This window comes from Aedes albopictus, chromosome 1 (assembly GCF_035046485.1).
Source record: "Aedes albopictus strain Foshan chromosome 1, AalbF5, whole genome shotgun sequence".
NCBI lineage: Eukaryota > Metazoa > Arthropoda > Insecta > Diptera > Culicidae > Aedes > Aedes albopictus.
The window spans coordinates 294,780,511-294,798,341 of NC_085136.1; the positions used below are offsets into that span (position 1 = coordinate 294,780,511).

General features: G+C 43.9%; 1 protein-coding gene across 1 annotated transcript in view; it reads left to right on the forward strand.

The window, feature by feature from the left end:
* Positions 1 to 121: 121 nt before the first annotated feature.
* LOC134291962 (uncharacterized) overlaps positions 122 to 17,831 on the forward strand; it is a 24,417-nt gene continuing 6,707 nt past the window's right edge. The window contains exons 1-2 of the mRNA XM_062860519.1: positions 122 to 149; positions 277 to 2,179. Coding sequence (XP_062716503.1) covers positions 122 to 149; positions 277 to 2,179 — 1,931 coding nt within the window. The remainder of the gene's footprint in view (positions 150 to 276; positions 2,180 to 17,831) is intronic.

A 17,831-nucleotide genomic window follows, 5' to 3' on the forward strand; every position in this document is an offset into this window, starting at 1 on the left:
TACTTCAATTGTAAAATATATTAAACTATCCGACACGAAAGCACTTTTAAGTGTAAAGTGTCGTTAAATAAATTAAAAAAAAAAAAAAAAACCTGCGAAGTTCCGATAACGGGATCCCACGATGTACGCTGATAGCGGCGAAGACGAAAGTAGCGCCGCTGAAACCGTTATCCATTCCACGGTTGGAATTGCAAGCGGCTCTTATCGGGAGCCGTTTACTGGACACCATATGCAAGGCTCTAACAATCCCTATCTCGGCACGATATCTCTGGACAGACTCTACAACGGTCTTGGCGTGGCTGAGGTCTGAAACACGGCGTTACCATCAGTTCGTCGGATTTCGAGTTGGAGAGATTTTAACTACGACCACCATCGGCGAGTGGAGGAAGGTTCAGTCAAAACTGAATGTTGCTGATCAGGCAACGAAGTGGAAGGACGGACCAAGTTTCAACCCAGAAGATTGGTGGTACTCCGGCCCAAGTTTTCTATCCGACACGACGGAAAAATGGACTGAACATACATCGGAGGATTTCGTAACAACGGAAGACATGGGATCAGCGTTCTTGCACCATCGAAAGCTGCATCCACCGTTCATCGTAGCTGTCGAGAGGTTTTCCAAATGGACAAGATTAGTACGAGCTACAGCCTACGTTATCAGAGCGGTCAAACGGTTCCTTAGCCTGAAGGTGAACGGACCGTTGGTGCAGGAAGAACTGCAGAGTGCGGAAACACTGCTGTGGAGGCAAGTGCAAAGGGAAGCATACTCGGAGGAATACTCTACGCTTCTGTACAACAAAGAACACCCTCGTGAAGAACCTCGGAAGTTGGAGAGATCGAGCGCCCTGTTCAACATGTCACCGATGCTGGACAGCAATGGAGTGCTGCGGATGAACAGTCGCATAACTGCAGCCCCTGTTGTATCCACGGACCTGAAATACCCTATCTTTCTCCCGAAGGAACATCGGGTAACGGAACTGCTTGTGGAAAGCTACCACATTCGTTTCCTACACGGAAACAAGGAGACGGTATTTAATGAATTGCGGCAACGTTTCCAGATACCAAAACTCCGTTCGGTTGTATCGAAGGTAGCCAAACAATGTCAGTATTGCCGTGTGCGGAAGGCGACTCCCCAAGAGCCAATGATGGCACCATTACCCGAAATTCGGCTAACATCGTTCATCCGACCGTTCACTCATACCGGAGTGGACTATTTTGGGCCTGTTTTCGTGAAGCAAGGACGTAGCACGGTAAAACGATGGATCGCTCTTTTCACGTGCCTGTCCATCAGGGCCGTGCACCTCGAGGTGGTCCACAGCTTATCGACGCAGTCGTGTGTCATGGCCATCCGTCGATTCGTTGCGCGCAGAGGGTCTCCCGCAACTTTCTGTTCCGACAACGGAACCAATTTTGTGGGCGCGAACAACCTGCTTCGGGAACAACTTCGTGCGATCGGAGAGTGCTGTGCAACAACCTTTACGAACTCTGACACACGATGGCTTTTCAACCCCCCACTCGCCCCCCACATGGGAGGATCATGGGAGCGTTTGGTGTGGTCAGTGAAGGCGGCAATGTCGGCAATTGCAGATCATCCTCGCCACCCCAGTGACGAAGTCCTGGAGACAATAGCTCTGGAGGCAGAGTCCTTCGTGAATTCCAGACCACTGACCTACGTCCCGCTGGATCATGTGAACCAGGGAGCACTGTCGCCCAATCATTTCCTGCTATACGGAACGCAAGGCATCAATCAACCAAGTCGGGATATTGAGAAGGAGCAGGCACTACTAAGAGACAGCTGGAAGTTGTCGAAGTATCTCGTCGATACTTTCTGGACTCGCTGGGTCCGCGAATATCTTCCCACGTTGACACGACGTACCAAGTGGTTCCAGCCAGTGAGGCCACTGAAACCAGGGGATCTGGTTGTCGTGGTAGAAGAAGGAAAGCGGAACGGATGGGTTCGTGGAAGAGTGGTAGAAGTTCTATCAGGGAAGGATGGCCAGGTGCGCAGAGCAGTTGTGCAAACAGCACGAGGACTGGTCAACCGGCCAGCAACGAAGTTGGCGTTACTGGAGGTAAAAAGGGTGCCGAAAGACGAGCCAGAAGTACCGGAGTCTGGCGTACCGGAACTACACGGGCGGGGGGATGTTGGCGAACCACTGTGCAGTTTTTCGAACTCGAAGGAGTGAGTACGCGGTACGCCCTTCGCAATAATCATCCGCCATGCGGTGACGGCTGATGAAGAATTGTCATTGGGCACTAGCAAGGAGAAACAGTTTTTTTGAGATCACCAGTGTAGCAACAAATTTGTAGCTAAAGCTAAAGATTACTCTAAACTTAAAACTAATTTGAAAACTTATTCTACTTGAATTTATTTACTATTTGTGCTTTCTAAAGGTAAAAATGTGTAATACACGATTGAATTTGTTAACCTAAACTTAGAACTATTATCACAGGTAGAATTACAACGAAGAACACAGTGAGGACAAAAATAACCTAGAATTTGTAAAAGAACACCAAATGTGAGTAAAACTTATTCCTAAATATGCTTAAAATTAACATGCAAATAAAATTTCTAGCTTTGAAGCTGTGTCTAACGGACCCGCTATCAGGATTGTTCTTCCGACGTCCAAACTGAAAACTTCCCCAACACTTATTAATTTATGAGTAGAACTAATTCCGTGACTAGTTTTCATTATTAAGAATCTCAGCCCTGGAATTCAACGGATCAGATGTTTGCCACCCGCCAAGTGTTGCAGAAATTCCGCGAATACAACGTGCCCACACATCACTTGTTCATCGATTCGACGTATAATACAATCGATCGAGACCAGCTATGGCAGATTATGCACGAATAAGAATTCCCGGATAAACTGATACGATTAATCAAGGCGACGTTGGATCGAGTGATGTGCGTAGTTCGAGTATCAGGGACACTCTCGAGTCCTAGCTCGAGTCCCTTCGAATTGCACAGAGGGTTATGGCAAGGTGATGTTCTTTCGTGTTTGCTGTTTAACCCTTGTGTGGCCGACAGGGTACCCGGGTACCCAGCGCCCATTTAAAACAAATGGTGTAGAAAAAAGCAAAAAGTTTGTCGGAAACATAAAGGTTAATATCGTCCGTTCAGCTGCTTGGTTTCTTTGATGATATTGATATTATAGCTCCAAAATTTGAGACGATGGCGAAAACGTACAATCGACTAAAGAGTGAAGCCAGGCGAATCGGACTAGTCATTAATGGGTCGAAGACAAAGTACATGATAGCAAAGGGCTCCAGGGAGGAATCACCGCGCCCGCCACCCCGAATTTCTATCGACAGTGATGAAATCGAGGCGGTTGAAGAATTCGTGTGCTTGGATTCACTGGTGACCGCCGACAACGACACCAGCAGAGAAATTCAGAGGCGCATTGTGGCAGGAAATCGTGCTTACTTTGGACTCCGCAGAACTCTACGATCGAATAAAGTTCACCGTAACAAGAAGTTAACTATCTACAAAACGCTGATTAGACGGGTCGTCCTCTATGGGCACGAAACATGGACCCTACGTGCAGAGGACCAACGCGCCCTTGGAGTTTTCGAACGGAAGGTGTTGCGTACTATCTACGGCGGAGTGCAGATAAAAGACGGAACTTGGAGAAGGCGAATGAACCATGAGCTGCATCAGCTGCTGAGATAACCAACCATCGTCCACACCGCGAAATTCGGGAGGCTACGGTGGGCGTGTCACGTCAACACGATATCGGTTGGTCGATCTAGCTAGGTGGGTCGATCATGTGGATGATGATTTGCGGACTCTTCGCAGAGTGCGGAACAGGAGACGCACAGCCATGGACCGAGTGGAATGGAGACGACTGCCTCGTACAGCAGGCCCTAGACTGACCGGTATGTAAGGTATGTAAGTCATGAGAGTTTCAGGGCGAAACTCTGGAACCGCCAACAAATGCTTGTATATCGCCCTCCAGGAGCCTTTTAAATCTTCTCCGGAGAGCTCTTAATTTCTAGAAACGCTTCTGTCCCCTCTTTAATACAATACGTGCCTTGACCTAGATTTGGAATACTAAAAAAATCATCCTTTTACAAAGGAAAGCACTCCTGCGACTCACAATTTGAACATAATTCCTACCAACTATAGATTTATTAGAATCCTTATTTGACGTGGGTACAAACCTGAAAAGAGAGAAGAAAATTTGATATCGTTAAAGATCAATGTAACAAAAGAACAAATGCTCGGTTTGATTTATCAACCCTAGTGTCAACCGAAACTTTTGACACCATGAAGTTTTAAGACAGTGATAATATCTAGAAAACCAAGTTCTGCAATAACCTTGATCACCACCCCACCATCGAAACACTACTAAATCAAAGTTATCCTGTTACAAAGTAATCCCCAAAAACAGTCCCCCATCCCAAAAATCACCCAACAACGTCAAACTTGACTGACGTTTACCGTAGTTAAAACTTTCATCATCGCTTGCGTCGCCATTGTCCCATCCCCAAGTATGCATTATTCATGAGCTTTACTACTACCGGCCAGGCCAAACCACACCATGCTCCTCGCCTGCGCTCACCAAATCGCTAATGAAATTCAATGGCCTTTGAAATATGACCCCGATCAAAAATTCACTGGTTCGCGATGGTCCCTAATAAACTGTATGGATACCGGATTTAGCGCTGTTGGGTTGGCTGGATGGCCGGCCACCCACGTTCACAAACACATACACATACACACTACACACACACCCACCGGCGCAAAGTCACGGTGTCTCATTTGTCATTTCTGCGGGAGCCATCATCATTATCAATGGCGCGGCGGCGATGAAGATGAGCAGCTTTGGCCCCGGACCAACTCCCAAACACTGTCGATGTCACTCGAATCACGTGTCATTTGTCTAACTCGCTTGAAGCTTGAAGCGAGAAGTCGGGAGAAAAAAACCGCAATTCACTCTTCCGCTGCGTCGTCGCCATTCCGCCGCGGTCGCGGAAAGACCTATCGATTTCTCAGAAGATGCGACCGGCGAAGTCGACCGGCCGACCATAGTAGACTTGAACACGACAACCTGTCATCCAGTAACTATGCCATCAATTTAGCACTTCATTCAACACGTGATACTAAACACACAGCTGGTTGGTCGGTCGGTTGGGATTGGGATGTCCGGTGTCGTACCTACTCTGTGCGGAGAGTCACAACTCGTCGTGTTGACGGATTTAGGTTTTGGATTTTGTGGGTCAACGATGCGACATAAACATCCCCAGTCAATGGTTGTGTGGTCGTATACGGTTGTCGTTGACGATTTGCAGTTTGCAGACAAGTCGACGTTATTCCTAATGCTAAAATAAAATACTTCTTCTTTCTATTGACGTGACGTCTTAACTAGGACAGAAAATAAAATTTGGTTCTGTATTTCAAGGTAAGGATGGTATCGCAGCTGAACTCATCAAGATGGGCCCAGAAAAGTTGGCCACCTGTCTGCATCGGCTGATAGTCAGGATCTGGGAAACCGAACAGCTACCGGAGGAGTGGAAGAAAGAGATAATCTGCCCCATTCACAAGAAGGCGACCATTTGGAATGTGAGAACTTCAGGGCGATCACTATTTTGAATGCTGCCTACAAAGTGCTATCCCAGATCATCTTCCGTCGTCTGTCACCTAAAACGAATGATTTCGTGGGAAGTTATCAAGCCGGCTTCATCGACGGCCAGTCGATAACGGATCGGATCTTTACCGTACGGCAAATCCTCCAGAAATGCCGTGAATATCAGGTCCCAACGCATCACCAGTTCATCGACTTCAATGCGGCATACGACAGTATCGACCGCGCAGAGGTATGGAGAATCATCATGGACGAAAACGGCTTTCCTGGGAAGCTGACTAGACTGATTAAAGCAACGATGGACGGTGTGCAAAACTGCGTAAGGGTTTCGGGTGAACTATCCAGTTCATTCGAATCTCGCCGGGGTACTGCGACAAGGTGATGGACTCTAATGCCTACTCTTCAACATCGCTCTGGAAGGTGTGATGCGACGAGCCGGGCTCAACAGCCGGGGAACGATTTTCACAAAATCCGGACAATTTGTGTGCTTTGCGGACGACTTGGACCTTATTGCCAGAACATTTGGAACGGTGGCAGAGCTGTACACCCGCCTGAAACGCGAAGCAGCAAAGGTCGGACTGGTGGTGAATGTCTCAAAAACAAAGTACTTGCTGGTAGGCGGAACCGAACACGACCGGATCCGTCTGGGTAGTAATGTTACGATAGACGGGGATACTTTCGAGGTTGTGGAGGAATTCGTCTATCTCGGATCCTTACTGACGGCTGACAGCAACGTGAGCCGTGAAATTTGGAGGCACATCATCAGCGGAAGTCGGGCCTACTACGGACTCCAGAAGAAACTGCGGTCGAAAAAGATTCACCCACGCACCATGTACAAAACGTTAATAACACCGGTGGTCCTCTACGGGCACGAGACATGAACCATGCTCGAGGAGGACCTGCAAGCACTCGGAGCTATCGAGCGACGCGTGCTAAGGACGATCTTCGGCGGTGTGCAGGAGAACGGTGCGTGGCGGAGACGGAAAAGGACTTGCGTTTGGAAACTCGGTACGAGGAGCTGAAGATCTCCCAATTGTACCCGCATACTCGCCGATGTACTGAAATACCGCAAATTTGGCATCGTAACGCTGCAGGAGATGTTGTGCGGGATCCATGGTGTGAACATTTAGAGGTAAGGTCGTTCTGTGTCTTGCAGAGGAAGGCTTCCCGGTTGTAGTGTTTGGGTGCATTCCACGCATACCTCGAGATCTGTTTGATTCAATAGAGGAACGGAGGTTACCTCCTGTGGAGCAGGACGTCTCTGATTCGCTAGAACATCGGCAGCTTCATTTCCTGGGATGCCTGTGTGTCCAGGCAACCAGAAAAAGGTTATATTAGTGTACCCTTGCCCTTCAACCAGTAAGGCTGTCCAACTTTCCCATGCTCTTGGGCAGATCGACAACTCGCGGAGTCTGCATGCTTGCAGCAATGCATAGGCTTCAGCTGAGAACATACCACAGAGACCGGGTAACCGGCCACACCGGTTTATATATGTAGCTTCCCCCAGACACTCCATAACCTACTTCCACTTGTACATGATGAGCCATCAATGAAAAAGTTTGACCGATCCACATAGAAGCAGCTGAAGTGACCAAGGCTACTTCAGGGTTTATACCAGTCCCACAAACGTCCTTCACTCGCTAGTCGATGTTTGGGACGTCCGCATCCCAGAGGCCGCTGCCATGTTCGTTCCCGACTAGATGGACATTACAAAATTATAACAAGCTGTGTTATTTTGTTACAATAAATTTTTATAACAAGAGTTGTTATAAAACATGTACCGTTAGTAGTTAAAATAACAAAAATTCTAACAAAGTTCCCACAAGAAAAGAACAAAAATGTAATAACTTTTGTTAAGAACATAACAAAAATATTACAAAACTTGTTCCATGAAATATGATAGAATTTAACAAAATTATAACAAATTGTGTTATAATTTATTGACAACCTTTAAGGGTAAAAACTAAATTTGTATACTCATTTTTTGGGTAAATATTTTTAAGTGTGTTATTCTATTTTTAGAAAAAGTTGGTCACAAAAAAAATAGTTTCCAGTACGTTATAATATTTTCGGGTCCGAACGGGATTCGAACCAAGACACCTACCATCGGTAACAATCTGACGCCTTTGCCAATGACGCCATCACAACACTTGAAGAGGGCGGTGATAGAAGCTTTACTGGTTCTGCGTATTTCTAGTTTCCTCATTCAAATCCTTGTTTGTCAGACGCACACGAGCGGGGTAGTATGACGTCACATTGAGCTCGTTGACGTATAATAGACTTGATTTGTCGTTAGTGATTTTGTTTTAATCTATCACAATTATATCATATGCAGATATGATAGCAGCTGTAGATATAATTTAGTGATATTCCATTTGTTTTTATTTTAAGCAATGAAATGGAATGTATCACATAAGGGGTCATCCATTAACTTTATCGTCACTTTTGGATAAGGCAGGGAGGGTTGAAAATTTCCAATTTTATCGTGACGTACTTAATAAATGCTCCCTAAGGTCAAAGCAAAATATAGCTGCACTTGGAAGTTGGCGTGATGGATTTGCTGCACATTCTTCGTTGTGGCGATGTTGGGGTAAGCATTTTATAGATGTGTGAGTGTTTTAGGACCATGTTTATGGTTTTTATTTCGTTGAAACAAATGAAATTTTTGACATTATATGAAATGATGCTAATCGGTTGTTTTTATCGATAAACTCTAAATGAAAACAATTAAATATAACTTTGGAATAAGTAAATTCTCAGTTTGAAAATCAACCATGTGTTTTATTGTTTTAAACAAGCGCCATTTTTCTGCGTAGAACAAATAAATTCCATGTTATAATTATTTAGTTCCACTTTTGCTTTCTCCATGTTGAATACCATTCACTACTTGGTATACATTTTGGCAAAATTAGAACAGCAGTACTGTTTTGGTATTTATTGTAATCGATCTAATGTTTTCGCGTGTAAAAATACGTCATTTGTATAAAATTCAACTCAAATGTATTGGAAGGCATACAAAACGTAGTTCCATGTAACGGAAACATTGTTCGTCCGGTCGCAAATTGCAGCACATGCAACATCCGTCGTTTTAGATAGGATGACTTTGGGTATTATCGACAGGATTGTTCTATTCGTCTTGAGGGTTTTATCGGCCAAATTGCCTGAACCATCCCGGTCAACCAGTGAGAGATTTTCGATATCGATGGATATTGATTTGTACACACTTAGAATAAATTACAGTATTCGGTGAAAAAAATCACCGAAGCTGGTCTGTAAACAAGCATACTACAGTATTACGGCGAAATTGATGAAATTACAGGAGAAAATCGGTGAATTCTAAGAAGTCACCGAAGAACCGGTGAAATCAGACATATGTACAGAAGAACTGTGAATATTTTACCGAACAAACCGGTGATGGGAGTATTTACCGTACTACTGTAAAATGCGTTTGACAGCCACGCCGGCAGCTTTGAGCTTCAGTTCTATTAGAATTTGCGCATCATCTCCAAGCAAGACTGTCTTGTACAGTGGCAGCAAGTGTGGTTCCTGATCAGAAGGCCGTGTATTCAATCCCATGATCGACATTTTTTATGAAAATAGAGGTTTTTTTGTGCTCTCATAAAATCGCCGTAAATTTGTGAAAAACTACCGTACGGTCTGTAATATTTACTGATCATTTGTAAAATTTACCGTACGTACAGTGATATTCGTAAACAAACATACCGAACGTTCTGTGATTTTTACGTACCGTAATCCGTCATTTTTTTTAAGTGTGTATTGAATCGATGGCACACTATCGTCAGATAAAGCACTATAAAGGAAATCCAAATCTGGTTGATAGGAATGCTCACGCAGAAATGACACTTGTTTAAAACAATAAAACGCATGATTGATTTACAAACTGAGAATTCACTTATTCCGAAGTTGTATTTCTTTGTTCTTACTTAGAGTTTATCGATAAAAACAACCCATTATCATCATTTCACGTTAGAAACTTCAATCGTTTCTACAAAATGAAGTTCACAATCTTCCTATAACTTTCGAACTGTTCGTCCAATCAAGTGAGTGATTGTTTTTGGGATATACAAATGTGTTGGAAATAACATAATGTTGTTGATGGAGCATCGAATAAATTATGAAAATAGCACATCTTCTTACATATTGAGAAACTCATGAAGTAAAATTCCGAATATCTCGGAAACGGTTACTTTCAGAAAGGTTATTACAGTAGACGTTCGGTCAGTGCAAGCGGTTTAACTGCAATGCTTTTTAACTGCAAGCACCTCCAAATGTCAAAATGGGTTCGCCATGTTAGCTCAAATGAACAGACGGGTGAAGTTCACGTTCATTTAACGTCAGTTGATGGTTTGTTGTTACTGTCAGGCGTTCCAGTTATCGGATTTTTGTTCGCTAAGTGAAACGTAAACATGTTGCAGTTATCGAACGTCTACTATATCTTTGATATCCGACTAAAATTTGAAAACGATCTGATAAAAAGTTCCAAACCTTTTTTCACGTTGTTTAGCCGACTACCTATCGCGTAAGAATACAAAACAAAGGTTCACAGAGAAGACAGAAAAGCTTATGATCTGATGAAGGGGAAGATTGTCAATGTTTACTTGTTTTGTTTCACACCAGACAAGACTTAACAATTGTGCCACAAAACTAACCCAACATCATGTAGATTCTAGAAAATACTGTTGCGTCAACAGGTTCTTCGCCACAGCTTCCAGCAGAAAGTATGTTCTATAAAACGCTACAAAGCACTGCTGGTTTGGGAAGAATTTGGCAGATTATAACTTTTAAACAAATATGACGCCGTCCCCAAATTACGCGTCGCTCAAGGGAGATGCAAAAGTACAACCGAACGTTACGGTCCATACTAAAATTTTAGGACTTTCACACAAAAAAGCGTAACGGAAGTGTTAAAACATGACGATTTTAGTGTTGCGTTCTAAATGAATGCTATAAGTTTTGTTTTATGGCTTTTGACTCGGGTGGACAGTATTACAAAAATAATCAAACTATTTCGCGTCAGTATAAAAACCCTAACACATTTTGAAATTATTTTGTTACAAAAAATGTAGCAAATACTGCAATAAATGTGTTACGATATTTTGTTATGGGCAATTATTTTGATATTCATAATGTAGCAAATGCTGCTATATATCTGTTTGAATAAATAATACAAGTTTTGTTATAGTTTTGTTTTTAAAATAATAACAAATTTTATTACAATTTAGTTATGATTATTCACATATACGAATTCTTCCAACAAAATTATATCAAATTGTGTTATTTCTAACAACGGTTGTAATAATTTTGTTATAATCTTGTTAGGAGCTTCTGGTCGGGTTAGCGAGCGATTCGTCGGCGTAAGATCGTGCCACTGGCTTGAGGCACGCTCAGGGTACGCGCAGCCTTTATAGACAGATTTTCCCTTACCAGATGTTCCAGTGATAGCCTTCCACACTCCGACAGTATCCACCGAATCGTCCATTCAGCGCCCGAAGGATGTTTAACTTAGTGTTGAGTTTCTACTTCACTTGTTTCGCGTGCTTGATAAAGGCTAGCTTATTATCAATCAGAAGGCCAAGCAGTTTCATCTCGCGCACGTCTTCGACTGCGTGCTCACCGATGCTGACGGATAGCAATGTGGTCTCATTCTTGGATATCCCAACTCTTGAGGATTGTCAGGACCATGTCATGTCGTAGGCCTTGTATAGGTCTTTTAGCGACCTCATCGCAGGTCCTCACTGGACGCTTTCTCCAAAATCCAGAGCCCCACCGAAATGCGTGTTGCTGTAGGAGGATACGTTCATGTCTTCTCAGTTCTGTTGACAGGTGACGGTTAACCATCTGCTCGAGCGGGTAATTAAGGGTATTTGGTCTATACCCCTCCATCAGCGTTTCCTTCTTTCTTTCTTTGGGGATAGGAATAACTAACACTTCTTTTCACTCGTCAGGTATAGCACCTGTTTTTTTTTTCCTATTTTATAACAATACATGATTCATATTCCAACAAAATCTCAAAAACACATCACACTGAAATGCGAACACTTACACCTTTAACCAAGTATGGTAAACAGGTGCTATACCTGACGAGTGAAAAGAAGTGTTAGTTATTCCTATCCCCAAAGAAAGAAAGAAGGAAACGCTGATGGAGGGGTATAGACCAAATGAATCTATGACATTTCGTCGAAAGACATTTGGTCGAATGACGTTTGGTCGAATGACATTTGGTCGAAAGTACATTTGGTCGAACGGACATTTGGTCGAATGGACATTTGGTCGAAATCCATTTTTGGAAGAGAAAAAATTTGGAATACGCCTGAACTCCAAATTAAACGCCTGCAGGGTACTCTGAGACCCCCGAAACTAAAGTGGCAAAACCTCCGCCATGTTTTCACAGATTTCAATAATCGTGGGCTCATTCGGTTCAGAAACGCTATTTAAAGCATTTCTTACTGTACCAGTGTAGTCAACATCGACTTCGAAGAATCCGTGGTTTCAAGCACATGATTATACAATACATTAAACCTTGTAGGATGTTGGGGTCAATATGATCCAGATAGACACGTTGAACGTGTACTACGCCATCGTGGCGCGCTAAACATAACATCTTAGGAGGGTTAACGGAGTTTTCGACTTGTCATAACAGTCAAAATAACAAAGTTGACCATTCCAGATAAGGTCTGTCAACGAGCCATGACTGAAAATAAACGCCAATACATTAGATTTCCAGATTTTCCAGAACCCCGGTTGACCGGAACGACCGGGTTATATACGCATCCCATCAGAAATTATTCCTCATATATGTCATGCATTGTTGTGCGCACAGGAGTTCAGAACCGAATTGCAGTGATGCATTTGAACACGATCAATTTGTGTTCAAGTTTAAACTCGCACACTGCGATCAAATATATTTGAACACGCAAATTGAGCACCGCATGAACTAATAGCAAGAACTGCACCCGTAGCATACTATAGCTAGCATGGTTCCCTGGTACCTGTGAAACAAAAATGGTCATATTTCCGCCATTTTTTGTCAATTTTAGCAATCGTTGGATTCAAAAACTCATCTCCTGAGAGAGTGTACCAGCCATCGTGGGTTCCGAAAAATCCAAATTGTTGAGCAGTATCTTAAAAAGACATATAGGATTTAATGACGAAGATAAGTGCTATGTACTCAGAGCCGTATGGAGATCTAAGCGGGGCGTTCTTGAGCAGCAAAATCTCTTACACGCAAGTTCAATGCTTTCTCAATCAAAAAATTGAAAGCGCTCAGTTGATTTTTGAGGCGCGTTCATTCGAATGCAATACTGCATGAAAGAATAGCCTATGTTTAAAAGAAGGAAAAACATCTGATGTAATGTAAGCAGCTTGAACATATGAACACACTTAGTTGAATTATGGACTTGGAAGAACATCAGATAAAAGAAGGAAAATATCTGATAAAAAATCTACACCTCTAACACATTGAGGAAGAACAGCCTATGTTCAAAAGAAGGAAAAATCTCTGATGAAAAACTCGCAGTTGGTACATTAAGACGCAATGAAACTTTCTGCTTGGAAGAACAGCCAATGTTTGAAAGAAGGAAAAATATCCATTAAAATGTCAGCTACTGTACCATTCAAACACAATTCAAATAGGTAACATGAAAGAAAATTTAGAAAAATGAAAATTTAATCGTTTGGATTCCCTAGACTGAGAAAGCCAGAATCGCCAAAGCATAATATTTCCAGTCGAAAACCTCTAGCAAGATGTAACCAATGTTAATGCCAACATTATTGCCTACAATAAACACACAAATGAATTTATAAAATGTGCGAAATCGCTATTCGACTAACTGCTCATTCAACCAAATACACTTTCGACTAAATGTCGTGTAATTAATTATCTTAAAACTAATTTTCGACCAAATGTCCATTCGACCAAATGTCCTTTCGACCAAACGTACTTTCGACCAAATGTCATTCGACCAAACGTCATTCGACTAAATGTCTTTCGACCAAATGTCCTAAAGCCATAAAATAGTGCAGGTAGTTTTCGTTTTCTTCGTCAGGTACTTTAGTCCATAGTTTAGGAGTCTACCGTACGTCGCCACCATCTACGCTGCTTCCAAAACCCACCACCAGATGGAAAGAAGCATCCTGTCGGTAGCCCGAAAGGAAACCTGAAATCCATATGAATCATTTAACGCGAAAGCAATTCGAAAGGATTCTGTGACAGATTGCTTAACGGACACGAACACTATGTCTTGTGAACTCGGGTCACTGCCCGAACATAAAAGGTCAGGGGCCCAACTGAGCTCCATTTCGGCTATGTTAAGGGATTGTAAAAAGAGCTGCCAACCTGAAAGGTTGAGTAGTGCGGAGTTCAACCAGTTTTATTACCGCCAAGAAGAAGTTGAAGGATAAGTGAAAACGTGGCAAAGCGAGAAGGACAGCAGAACTCCGCTATTTTAGGCAGAACTTCGGTTATGTCTGCTGAAGGAACGAAGGGGGGTTGGGAAGTTTGGACAAGTTCCGCCGTCAATCGAGTTAAGAATCTTTCGGAAATGTCCGGAAATAAATGTGTAGAAATGTGAAGTGACGTCTGTTTTTTTCTGTACGACAGTACGAAGATTCCTTGGCATGCCGATCCTGAGGTGTTGCTTCAGGGAGTCTCAGGAAGGTCTCAGGAAGGAAAGTGTCAAGGAGGGCAACCAGCCGATAAGGGAGAATTCTCTTAGGATAGGATACCCGATATCATCAGGGCCAGCAGTCTTTCCAGTGTCATGGCTGAGGGCCCAACTGAAGCCCTTATTGTAGTCCATTACTAGATTGGGGTCACTTTCGTCTTCAAGCAAGTTGCAGACCTCGGCGTCCGCCAATGAGTTAGCATGCAGGAAGGATTCGCTGAAGTTGCTATTTGTCGATACCTTGGCGGAAATTGATCAGCAAAACCTCAGCAACGGCGGCCGCACCATGGGTGAAGCTGTCCTCTAGTTTTATGACCATATCCGCGTGTCTGTTCTTACCACTGACAGCTTTAACCTTTCTCCATAGTTCCGCTGAAGTAGTGCTCTGAATTGCTGTACACATAGAGTCAACCCACGCTTCCTCTCTGGCATCCTAGATGACTTCCCTGGTCATGGCAGGCGCAAGATAAAAAATCTGTCAGCTTACTAGGCCATGCGGGTTCATCAGGTGTCTGCCTACGAAGGGCTCAAAGGTGCTTGCGCTAAAGTATAATAGCCCGGTTGACCTCGGTAGTTCATTATGATAGCTTTTCACAACCACTATTATCGCCTGCCTTTGCGATGTGACGTTTGGCGGCCTCATGGATTAACGTACTCCACTAGGAAGGAGTCAGTACGCCGTGGCCATCAGGAAATTGGCGACGAATATCTCAAGAGATGCCGTCCCAGTCCAGCTTCTTAATACTCCACCCAGGTGCAGTAGACAGGGGTTCTACGGTGGTCAATACCATGAAGATCTTCGTCTACTTGCCATATAAGCTGACTAGCGACGTAGCAATAACCAATGGAAAGATCGACCACTGACTAGACCCCAGTGGTACGGTCTCCCACCGTTCAGTACTGAACTACCCAGCATATACAGTAAATGTAGTAACCACTTACCTCTTTAATCATCATTATGTCATCCCCATGATGTGTCAATGGCGTTTTAGTCGCCCACAATTAGATGCGGTGTAGGCAACTACCGAACGACGTCCTGCATGCTGCAGCATACCTACAACGATGATTTCCAGTCCAACTCCAACCCTGTTCCTAGGAGCCATGTATACACTAGCCACGGTGAGCACAAAGAGAAACTTGATAGTTACCGCATTGACTTCCAACTCAGTTTCCAATTTAATCACGTAATGCAGAATATCTTCTCCTACTGCCAGTCCAACACCTTGGATAGTGGCGTTGGTGTGGGGTTTGATCTACCACTTATACCTATCCCGAGATAGTTGCGGGGTAGGTCTGTTTGCAGTTCAGAAGGAATTTCTCGGCCTATCTTGATGCATGGGAAATTCCTTGCCTGAATCGCCCAAGAAACCGCTTTTCTACCATCGCAGTACGCAGTTGCGAAGAAATGACAATTCAAATGGCCGTCACCGTAGAAAGTTTCTGCCAGGAATCGCTCAAGAAGTTTCTTGAGCGATTCCTTTTGAACTCGAAACTGCGCTTTACCTTGGACGTGGTTTCTTGGATTCAAGGAATATACCTGTTCGTAAAGAGTTGGATCTCGGTTAGCCTTGACCCGTGTGTGTTGCAATGCAGTGCAACAAGCGACTGCCCATTCCCAGATAGCGGTGGAGTGCTAGCCATGGGGTTCACTCTGTCCTGTAACAGGGTCGCTTTGGATAGGGTCGGTCGCTGCCGGATCCCTCTTTTCAACGACTCTTGCAACTGGAGACCGTTTCGAAATAGGTGAGCTTTCGCTTACGTCTACTAAGGAGCGGACCGTAATAAGTGTCGGGAATAGCTCCCACAAGCTTACACAGAAAGCTGCTTACAATCATTTTCGAGGTGAGCAATCATCACAAGAGCTGAAGTGTACTTCCTCTCAGTTCCCCTCGCACCTTCTCCCACGCGCACACCAACTTTCTTGGTGTTTTGGGGGCTTCCTACTTTTTTCCTACAGTTATTCTTAGAGGCCTTTCGAGGCACTGTAAAGGTAGGGTCAAGGTAAGTACGTTGGGCACGGTATTTCTCGCAATCTAGATCCCATTGAGATCTATTAGCCTCTGCTCAGCAACTCCTATCTCTACCTCTGCATGGCACCGGCTGAGATGCGAGCAATCGAGCTGTGAGATCGTTAAACCAGTCGCGATGAGAACTTTGTTCGTAGACTTACAGGGAAGAGGGCGTTTGCTTCTGCATACTTGAGCGTATCTGTTCTCCAGGAGGAGCGTCTCACAACAGCGTCTGATTCCCATGTTAGGGGCGGCTAATCGATGTTCGAGTACCTGGTAAGGACTCTAGGGTCAACTGTGCACTAATGCTCCTCCGGAAAGTAGCAGGTTGGTGTTCGGCCCTGCAAACCAGTCGTAAAAAAATGCAATGGAAAATCAGCAACAGAATCATACGAACTGAGACCAACGGCCGCGAATCCAACGAACAAAAAGGACTTGCGATTTGAAACTCGGTACGTGGAACTTCCAATCTCACAGCTTCATTGAGAGCACCCGCATACTAGCCCATCAACTGAAGGACTGCGGGTTGCAGGTTGACGATCAAGGACCGATTCTTCGACATCAGCATAATCAACGTGCATAGCCCACACTCAGGAACTACTGATGATAAGAAGGAAGCATTCCTCTCTTATCTTTATATCTGGAGATCACCACAGCAAATCGTAAATCGACCATGTTCTTATTAATAGACGGCACTTTTCAGACATTATCGATGTCGTCAGGACCTATTGTGGTGCTAACATCGATTTCGACAACTACTTGGTGAAGGAAAAACTGCACTCAGAACTCAACTTTATCAACAACGTATGATAACGGCGACCGCCACGGTACAACCTTGAACATCTAAAACAACCGGATGTCACCTCCGCATAAGCGCAGAACCTCGAAGCAGTGTTACCAAGTAAAGGCGAGCTCGATGTGCCCCCTGTAGAGGAGTTGGAATACATTTAAAGCAACCATCAATGACACAGCTGAGAGCACCATAGAGTAAGACGAGTGCAAAGATTTTGGTGGAGAGGAACGCATTTTATTTCAACGCCGCCTGGAAGGAGCAGATTGTGTACAACAACTGTGAAAACCCCATAAACAATTCATTTGTGTTGTATTCAGTATTCTAATTTCATAAAAAAATTCTAACTAGGTATTCAAAATAAGCGTGAAGAACGTAGACACGGGAGAGCAAGGCAACAGAGGACACGACTACACTAGTACAGGAGATATTGGGTATGATCCCACGCTGAAAGAAGTTAAAGATACCATTCACCAGCTCCAAATCAACATGAAAGTGGGTAAGAATAGTATCACAGCTATGTCAAGTGATACCATTCCGACTCCCGTAAATACGGTTTGGAAAACTTCTCCGCGTTGCGGTTCTTTACTGATTGCACGGATACACCAGGCTCGTCTTTCGGGCAATCACGGAACAGTAAACTTTAGGGCGGACAGTCCCTAGCGTGCAATATTTTCTACTTGGCGAAACAACTCATTGATATCACCGCTTACTACCACCGGTTATTGACAAAAGCGAAACTGCACGGAAGGTCTGGTCCAAG